The 9,761-nt window shown below is 48.8% G+C and overlaps 2 protein-coding genes across 2 annotated transcripts; one reads left to right on the top strand and one right to left on the bottom strand.

The window, feature by feature from the left end:
* Positions 1-1,952: 1,952 nt before the first annotated feature.
* Positions 1,953-5,406, top strand: LOC119300533 (LRR receptor-like serine/threonine-protein kinase GSO2). Its single transcript, XM_037577473.1, has 3 exons — positions 1,953-2,007; positions 3,075-3,151; positions 3,319-5,406. The coding sequence occupies exons 1-3, from the start codon at positions 1,953-1,955 to the stop codon at positions 5,404-5,406; spliced, it is 2,220 nt and encodes a 739-aa protein (XP_037433370.1).
* Positions 5,407-5,729: 323 nt separating this feature from the next.
* LOC119300531 lies at positions 5,730-9,759 on the bottom strand (the record flags this gene model as incomplete). The annotated part of the gene is made up of 4 exons (XM_037577472.1): positions 5,730-6,740; positions 7,214-7,330; positions 7,426-7,578; positions 8,554-9,759. Coding segments are annotated over 4 exons (2,094 nt in total), but the record flags the coding sequence as incomplete, so codon positions are not given.
* Positions 9,760-9,761: the final 2 nt, after the last annotated feature.

Below are 9,761 nucleotides of genomic sequence, written 5' to 3'. Positions count from 1 at the left end.
ACAAGCTCATCATCGAACAGTAATTAGATTTGAACCCAGACTGAAGCAGATTAAGCTCTTCTTTCGGAGACAGAATAGCTAACATGACTCGTGTCACTCTGCAACGCCAGTCTAAACATTGCTCAAATCCAGACTATTCACGCGCTACAAATCAAAGCTAGTTAAAGCAACTCCAATGAGGCGACGTGGACACAAAAGGCGGCCCAACGCGCCGACCCAAACGGACGCGCGTCCGCTTTTCGTCCGCGGGCGACTCATTTCCGGTTCATTTTTGTCCGCGACGGACACGCGCACGCTCGCCTTCTCCTCTCCCCGGGCCCGTTGGTCGGTGGTTCATTGGCTTCCCCCCGCCCCCCAACCAACAGCAACCCTCGCCCGCCTTGCGTCGCCGATGCCGCCGCCCTTTTTTGCCGGCGACTCTGCCAGCTGCTGCCGCCTCCACATCCGCCCAGCAACGCCGCTCACTCCTCCCGTCGCCCGCCACCGACGTCTTGCCGATGGGGAGTAGATGATATGTCCGCGACTAATTTTAGTGTTTTTGATGATCGCAAAATAGTACCGCATGTCAGTGAGTTAAAGGAACTATTTTCTGTTACAAGAAAACAAGACGTTGCTTCATTTGATCCCAACGAGAAGAAAAAGAAGTTCCTGGACGTGCATGTATTGAAGGGGGGTAATTGCATGTGAGGTAAATTACTAAGTCAAGACAGGAGATATGCATGCAATATTGACCAAGCTCGGTTTGGCAAGGAAATACAAACGTGCATTAATTCCTTTGAAGAAAAGGCAACCTATGCTAATGGAAGGAATCATGTAAGATCTGATTTATTTGCATCGGTCAACAAGATAAAAAGAAGAGATATGTTTCTGTTTATTCCGCTCCCACGCAGGAGGTGTACAAGCAGAATTAGAGACATGCTAAGCTTGAGAGGATGCCGGTGGGGTCCACCTTCCCCAGGAGAAGTCGTACCAACCATGTAGTCCTAGTTTGTTATACGGTGCTAGGTGATCAAGGCTGCCGAATACTTTATTAGTTAAATCTTTGATTAGTTTAAATAGGAGAGAGAGAGAGTCCGTTTCAATCTAGAGTTGTTGGGTCGGTTTTGTTATTTGTGTGTTGCTTATAAAAAGGGCCAGCTACGGCCAATGTAAAAAAGGTTATTTTTATATGAAATAGACACGATGTGTTTTTTAGAGTAGACACCTGTATCAAGTTTTGGAGGGATCTTTAGAAAACCTCTGTGTTGCGATTTCTCTTCGTGGAAGTTGTTTTGCGCATGAGTACCTTCGTCGAGATTGGTTTTCTCGTGCTGGGCCGCAAGGTTCAAACCCTCTACTTCGTGTACATCGCGTGCGCGGGCGAGAGGTTGCTGTACTGAAGGTGGAGTGTCGTGAAAGGTCGGGCCGCAACAACGGATCGGATCTCGCCACGGGGTTCGGTCTATATCAGTAGGCTGCTTCCCATCGCCGCTCCTCCAACCGCACAGCCGCCCGCGACCAAGAGGCCGCCTCGCCGCCCCGGCCAAATCCTCACCGGCACGCTCGTCGGACGCCGGCAGGGCAGCTAGCTGGTCCGTGCGCGCCGCGACTCCCCTCGCCGGGTCTCCTTCTTCGACGCCCACAAGTTGTTCGACAGTTTGCAAGGTACGAAAATGGACTCCGCCGACGAGTTCTTTTTCCACAATTTCCTTTGCGACTCCGATGATTCGTCGTCCGACGACGAGGAGGAGATATTGGCTGCTGTGTTGGTCCATCACCACCTCAACAGCCAGCCACCGTTGTTTCGTGGCTCCATTCCGGGCAACTTTTCGACGCTGAATCACAACCGAGAGAGCGGGCATTTCCTTCTTTGGAAGGACTACTTTGATACAACAAACCCGTTGTTCAAACATCAAAAATTCCGCCGCCGTTTCCGTATGAGTAGGCATCTTTTCAACCGTATTAGAGAGGGAATGGTCAGCTATGATGACTATTTCGAGTGCAAAGAGGATGTCGTCGGCAAGATCGGTTTCTCCTTTTATCAGAAATGCACTGCCGCCATCCGGATGCTTGCATACGGAGTGCCCGATGATCTCATTGACGAGTACGTCCGTATGAGTGAGTCTACATGCCTAGAGTCCCTGGATAAGTTCTGCAAGCCTGTTATTGCTGTGTTTGGCCCTGAGTACTTGAAAGAGCGACAACTGAAGATACAACCCGTTTGTTGACGATGAATGCCGGAAGGGGCTTCCCGGGGATGCTTAGCAGCATAGACTGCATGCACTGGGAGTGAAAGAACTATCCTTCTGCTTGACAAGGGCAGTATAAGAGACATGGCAGGGCTTTGGCACTCTTTCTTTGGCATGGCTGGATCACACAATGATATCAACGTGCTTCAGCGCTCGCCGGTGTTTGCTAGGCTTGCCGAAGGCAAAAGCCCACCGGTGAACTTTACTATCAACAGACACAACTACGACAAAGGATACTACCTGGATGACGGTATCTATCCTCGGTGGACCAATATTGTCAAGACAATACCCAACCATGTCGGCGAGAAGAGGAAAAGATTTGCCCAAGAGCAAGAGAGTGCCAGGAAGGATGTCGAGCGTGTCTTTGGTGTTTTACAATCTCGATGGGGCATCGTTCGGTATCCTGCTAATACCTGGAGCACGCAGAAACCGTGGGAGGTGATGACTGCTTGTGTGATTATGCACAATATGATCGTAGAAGACAAGTGCCCGGGACGTCTGTACGATCAAGGGTTTCAGTTTTAGGGTGAGAATGTTGTGCCTGAACATGGAGTAGCGGCAACATTTGAACAGTTCACTCAATTTCATGAAGACATGCGTGACTGGAAAACTCACGTGCAACTGCAAAATGATTTGGTTGATCATATGCGGGCTCATGTTTGGCAACCAATAGATATATCTTCTTTTATTCACTTGCAAAACTATGTGAAACATTTTTATTTGTATCCGACTTGTAAAACTATAATATTTTTATTCGGTAAAACTATGTTATTTAACAATATGTTTGAATGCAAATCAATGTAAATATTGAATGCAACAATGACACTGACCTTGCTACCCTGCTAGCCTTCAAAGCCCAGCTCGCTGATCCTCTTGGCATCCTTGGCGCCAACTGGACCACTAGCACATCCTTCTGCCACTGGGTTGGTGTCTCTTGCAGCCCGCGTCGACAACGCGTCACCGCCTTTCCTCCATGTCCGAAACCTCATCAGAGCAAACCTCACAGGCTCCATCCCATTTGAAATTGGCAGATTGAGTCGTCTCACCGTGCCATCTCTGCAGAGCTGGGAGATGGGAGAGCTGGTGAGAGCTGGGAGAGCTGGTGAACCTGGAAGAGTTGTATCTGTCCTTGAACAATCTAACGGGCCCGATCCCCAGCTCGTTCGGTAACCTCAAGCAGATCACCAGATTGGCGCTCTTCTTCAACCGGCTCACTGGCACAATCCCGCCAGAGATTGGCAGCATGACGGTGTTGCAAGTCTTGGACGTCAACACCAACAGTTTGGAAGGTGAGCTGACCGCCACCATCACATCGCTCAGGAACCTCCAATACCTCTCCCTGTTTGACAACAACTTCAACGGCACCATACCGCCGGACCTCGGGAAGGGGCTAAGCTTAACCGATGTGAGTTTTGCAAACAACAGCTTCTCCGGTGAGCTGCCGCAGAGACTGTGTGATGGCCTCTTGCTGCAGAACTTCACGGCGAACCACAACAACTTCAGCGGTAGGCTGCCGTCCTGCTTGAAAAATTGCATGGAGTTGTACCGTGTGCGGCTTGAAGGCAACCAATTCACCGGTGACGTATCCGAGGTGTTCGGTGTGCATCCCAGCTTGGACTACTTGGATATATCAGGGAATCAGCTGACAGGGAAGTTGTCATCCGACTGGTCACAGTGCACCAATCTTACACGCTTACGCATGAACGACAATCGAATATCTGGCAATATTCATGCAACCTTCTGCCAATTGACCTCTCTCCAGTCTCTGGATCTATCAAATAACCAATTCACTGGAGAGCTCCCAAGTTGCTGGTGGAAATTCAAAATTATGTGGTTACTGGATTTGTCCAACAACGGCTTTTCAGGTGAACTTCCTATGTCAACAAGCTTGGGCCTTGAACTGCAGTCACTTCGTCTTGCTAACAATAGCTTTTTTGGAGTTTTTCCATCTGTAATTGAAACCTGCAGAGATCTCGTCATCCTAGATCTTGGGAACAACAAGTTCTTCGGTGATATCCCCTCTTGGGTTGGAACAAGTGTCCCCCTTCTAACAGTTCGGAGCCTCCCATCCAACAATTTCAGTGGTGTTGTTCCACCCGAGTTATCCCGACTTTCTAATCTGCAAGTCCTGGACCTGTCCAGCAACTCCTTCTCAGGTGAGATCCTCACGGCCATGCCAGACTATAACTGCTCTCTTGACTCGTTTCATCTTGCCGGCAATGGCTTCGCGGGCGCCTTCCCACCGTTCCTGCAAGGCTGCAAGTTGCTGGCCACCCTGGACATCGGGAACAACCAGTTCTTCGGTGGTATCCCTACATGGATCGGGAGTCAGCTTCCATCACTGAAAATCCTTAGGCTTAGATCAAACAATTTCACCGGACAAATCCCCACAGAGTTATCAAGGCTTTCGCAACTTCAGCTGCTCGATATGGCCAACAATAGCTTGACAGGATCAATTCCTGTAGCCTTCAGCAACTTGACCTCCATGAGGCATAATCTTCCCCCATTGGACGGACCGAGGGATTCCGCTCCTTTGCAGATTATGCCCAATGGACGACCGCGGGTGGATCAGTTCCCAGAGAGAGTCAACATATCCTGGAAGGGCCGTGAACAAACTTTTCAGAAAAGCATCGGGTTAATTACAGGTATCGACCTATCATGCAATCGACTAACGGAGAACATCCCGGAGGAGCTAACATACCTCGAAGCTCTCCGGTTTCTGAACTTATCAAGAAATGATCTATCAGGCAGTATTCCAGAGAGAATCGGCAGACTGGAGCTCCTGGAGTTCCTTGACCTCTCATGCAATGAACTTTCAGGTGGCATTCCTCCCAGCATCTCAAATCTGCCAGCCCTCGGTGTGTTAAATCTCTCAAACAATCACCTACAGGGCCGCATACCCACCGGGAATCAGTTGCAGACACTTGCAGATCCATCAATATATGGCAACAATCTGGGGCTCTGCGGCTTCCCCTTGAGCCCGTGTGAGCCTACATTGGGCGAGGGAACTGAAGACCACACAAAACTCATAGACCTGGGGCTGTGTTACTCTGTAATTCTTGGCGTTGTTTCTGGCTTCTGGCTTTGGTTTGGAGCTCTGTTCTTCCTGGAGCAGTGGAGATTTTGTTTTCTCCATTCTGTTGATGGCTTAGGGATCAAGATAGGTGTCACCCGCTAAGGCTTTATATCATCACATGTAAATCAGCAGCAACGACATTAGAGTCAATTATGTACTGTATGCTCCTTTTATTTTTTACAGTTGTAACACTAAACTAAACTATGTTAGCAGTAAAATAACTGCTGAACTATAGAAATAAGATATACTCCCTCCGTTCGGAATTACTTGTCTCAGAAATGGATGTATCTAGAACTAAAATACATCTAGATACATCCATTTCTACGACAAGTGACAAGTAATTCCGAACAGAGGGAGTAACTGGGTAATACAGATGCAGCTTTGTTACCTACCATTGCAGAGCAATGTTGGAAAACGCAACCACCGGCAGAAGGGCATATCCTGAGAAGTAGAGCACACACTAACAAGAACAACTGGCGAGCCAAACAGCGAACCAGGTTTTTCTTTCTTTCTCCAGGACTACGAAACCCAGTATTACAACGTAAGTTTACATCATTTTTTCTTTCATTTTACATGAGTGCCGTTGCCAGCCACTTCTCTAACAAAGAGCAAAACAAGAACCCAGCCAGTGGGCACCATTCCCTTGCTCTCAGTCTCCATGGCACACACTAACAAGTCGATCCCTTTGTGAGTTTCCACCTCTTCCTTCCTATGGGTTTTGTACATCACATGCACCATCATCTCCAACTTGGGAGCTTCAGTGAAGATCACGGAAGCATTAGCGACGGTGTCGGTGCTGGAAGCAACACATGTAAAGCTCAATAAAAAGCTCTCTTTGTCCCCGCCACCATCGCGTACAGCAACACGAGGCCAGTCAGCAGCTTCTTCGAAGCAAAAACTCTAAGATTGATCTTTACCCTGTGCGCCCTCATGAACCTCAGCACCGCCTGTCCCACAACCGCCAGCAGCGAACAGATAGCCACGAGAGCCATCCTAGCGGCGTCCTTCGGTCCCCCTATTGTCGTCAGATCGTTCCTGTCAAACTTAATGTACGTCGGGTTAGCAACGCTATCATCAGCAGCACCGTCACAGCCAAGTCGAAGGGCGTCGTTCAGTCGGTCAGATATGTGGATAAGGATCCTCGCGAGCCAGGCCACTTCAGTCTCCGAGATGGGCCTCTTCATCCAGTCGCCTCTGTATCTGACTTCGCCAAACTTGCTCCTCCCTGAATGGGGATGCTTAGGTGTAAATATCTCGCCGCGCCCTGGATGTTGATCCTGCAACTCCTGCGCTGAAGTATTCTGGTGGTGGATGCCTTCAATGCGGCCCTGGAAGATCTTTTTCATCCGGGATTTTATCAAATCCAACGACTGGAGAGCTTGTACTGTGTCACCTGGCAGGCGTTGTATCTCCAGCTCTGCTCGGATCAGAAGGAGCTTGACAGAAATGAAAAACTGATATCAGCATCCACCCATGTTTAGCTTTTAGAAAATTATGAAAAAGAATATACACAAGCAGAGCACAAATGAAAAATAATTCACCAGTATGCACAAGGTAGTTTTAGCGAAATTACAAATTGTTCTCCCAGTCCCTCAACATTGATACAAAATATAGGTTAAGTTATAGTCTTAATGAAAGTGCAAGTTATGCCAGACAAATCACTAAACTATCCTCCAGTAATATAAGGCAACTCCAAATAAAATCCTCGCTACTAGTTCTAAATCATGATAATCCTGTAACTCAGTTGATTTGTTCAGCAGTACAACTCAAGTACTAATTCGGCTGAACTGAAAATGGACACATATACTGGAAGTGGAATCAAGCATGTAATGATGTGAGATATGGTAATCATGGTTAAAGTGACTAGAACAAACGGGCTAAATTACAACTCATGTAACAAAATGTGTACCTGAAGCAGATGATAAGCCCCGTCCTCACCACTATTGAAAAGTCTTAGATCAGAGTTCCAATGCTCATGCAAGAAAGATCCATCTGCATCAGTTTCTGTCAGACCATCCTCCCAATCCTGTAACAGACCACACAGGTTACACAAATATTTAGGACATCAACTTCATAATGTAATCAAATACAATTTCAAATCACAATTTAGCTGTAACCCACCTTTAGCTGCTCACGGATTGACGGAACATACTTCATTACATCATCTGATTCTGAAGAAGTTGACGGTGAAGTAACCGGTCTAGAATGATAGGCAATATCCACTTTATATAGAAGATCCACCAGTTCTGTTGAGGAAGACAAGACTTCCAATACCTGAATAATACAAAACAAGCATGTAATTGGCCAAATAATACTCCAGGATAGTGCAAAACAGAATAAACAAAACATTTCTTGTATTTCATTAATTTGTTCATCTGACACTGACTAGCTTGGTTCTCCCCGTTGTAATGGAAACCTTTGAATTACACATAACCACAATAGGCACCTTGATAAAACAATCATCATAGACTGTTCGGCACAGAAATGCATGAGTAATACTTTTGGAGAGTATACAGTGAACAGAGAGCCTTAAAACACTGTGCAAATAAAGTAAGAACATCCAGCAAAGGACCATAAGCATGTTACAGACTCGCACATTTACATTTATGTTTGGCAAAGACAGTGTAGGAGGCTTAAACTATTGAAGACATATAGATATAGGCACAACATCAATGGTGGCAGGTTATCACATTATATGTACGTAAACAGAAATGTGCAGAAACTGTTAGCTCAAAAGCTTACAGATCGACATACCTACCAAGGATGCTCATTGACAGACTATATAATTTCGCTATGTCCTGCTTTCACAAATTATATTTTATGGCATGTAGCGTTCAGAACAGTGGGAATTTCTCAATCATATATTTACAATCCTAGCTTTGAGGGACCAAACAAGAACAACAAACTCCTGCACCTATGAACTTCCACAGATCTCTATCTCCTGGTGGTTCATCTTGGCCATACCAGCTTCCTTATCATACACCAAAGCGTGAAGCTAAAACACCGTCATGAGCCTAAAAATTATTTTTAGTTGCAAAACATGTACTGAGCTAGTAAAACAACTAAGACCGTGACACCTGCAAGGCGCAAATCCAGCACCCTCATTTCTCATGTTTCAGTTGTCACAACTTCTTGGCATTAATGACCATCAGGGAATTTGAGTACCCAAGCGGCTAAATCTAATGCTGAACATAAATTCAATCACGTATGGCATGGCAACAGATGTAAAACTCAGGAGCCAGGACTAACCTTTAAAATCATCACGAGCACTGAGGAGACATCAGAATGGATAAACTTGTGTGCAAAACCCAGGAAATGCACCACCATCGAGCTATAGAATAGGTAATTGGACAGCACATAATTCTTCCACGACGGAGTATATAGCAGCTCCCCTTTCTGCGTCCCCTGTGTGCCCGTCCCCTGCATCAGGGACACATCATACTCATCCAGCTCCTCTTGTGTAACCTTCCATGGCTCCATATATGCCAACCACACAGAGAAGACTTGCGTTGCATTTTTTATCACCGCGCCAATGGGACAGAACAAGAAGGCCCTCAACACAAACCGATACATAGGCCTCTGTATCAGGGGATTCCAGAATCCAACCTGGCTATCGCAGACCACATTCCTCGCTGTCATTCCTTCAAACACCATGCGCGCAGGACCACCAACACAGCAGTTCAGGTACATGACGAGCAGCTTGACCGCATCCCCGAGCCCAGGGGACGGCGGCTGCTCGCTCAGCTCGGCGCGAGCCCGGGAGGGCAGCTTGAGTCCGAACGCGTGGTACGTCTGCACAGGCAGCGGCGAGAAGTCGTCCCCCACAAGCCAGAACTGGACGAGGGTGTGGAGGAAGAACTCGGCACGGGCAAAAGGGTCAGCGGCGTCAGCACCTTCCTCGCTGGCCGTGCGCTGCAGGAGGGTGCCGGTGAGCCGGCGCACTGGCGTGCAGGCGGCTGTCGGCACAAACTCCCTGAGATAGGCGTACAGAAGCTTGAGGTACAGACAGGGCTCAGGCTTCTGCCCCGGCTTGCGTGTGCCGCCGGCAGTCGGCGCGAGGGTGGAGACCCAGGACTCGATGCGGGAGCGCGATTTGTGGGTCGGGGGGGAGGCGGAGGCGGCGGGATCGGCGGAGGAGACGGGGTAGTAGGCGAACCAGAAGAGGAAGTACTCGAAGACGGAGAGGTGGAGCTCGGAGCCGACGCGGGCGGCGAGGAGCGGGGAGGCGAGGGCGCGGCCGCCGGCGTCGGCGTCGGCGAGGGCGACGCGGAGCCAGTAGGGGAGGCGCTCGGAGGGGAAGACGAAGCGGATGAGGGCGCGGCGGTCGGCGGCGGCGGCGGCGGCGAGGAGCGGGCCGGAGGGGGCGAGGAGGGCGAGGAGGAGGCCGGCGAGCGCGGGGTCCGGGTCGGGGCCGGCGGCGGCGAGGTCGAGGAAGGAGGGGGAGGACGGGGAGGAGA

This window comes from Triticum dicoccoides, chromosome 5A, assembly GCF_002162155.2.
Source record: "Triticum dicoccoides isolate Atlit2015 ecotype Zavitan chromosome 5A, WEW_v2.0, whole genome shotgun sequence".
Taxonomy (NCBI): Eukaryota; Viridiplantae; Streptophyta; class Magnoliopsida; order Poales; family Poaceae; genus Triticum; species Triticum dicoccoides.
The sequence above is the reverse complement of the archived record's forward strand: the minus strand, read 5'-3'. Positions and strand labels throughout refer to the sequence as shown.

Coding starts and splice junctions, on each gene's coding strand:
- LOC119300533 (XM_037577473.1), top strand. CDS start 1,953: ATGGTCAGCTATGATGACTATTTCGAGTGCAAAGAGGATGTCGTCGGC. Junction 2,008..3,074: donor GGATGTCGTCGGCAAGATCG/GTTTCTCCTTTT, acceptor CTACCCTGCTAG/CCTTCAAAGCCCAGCTCGCT. Junction 3,152..3,318: donor GCACATCCTTCTGCCACTGG/GTTGGTGTCTCT, acceptor AGCTGGTGAGAG/CTGGGAGAGCTGGTGAACCT.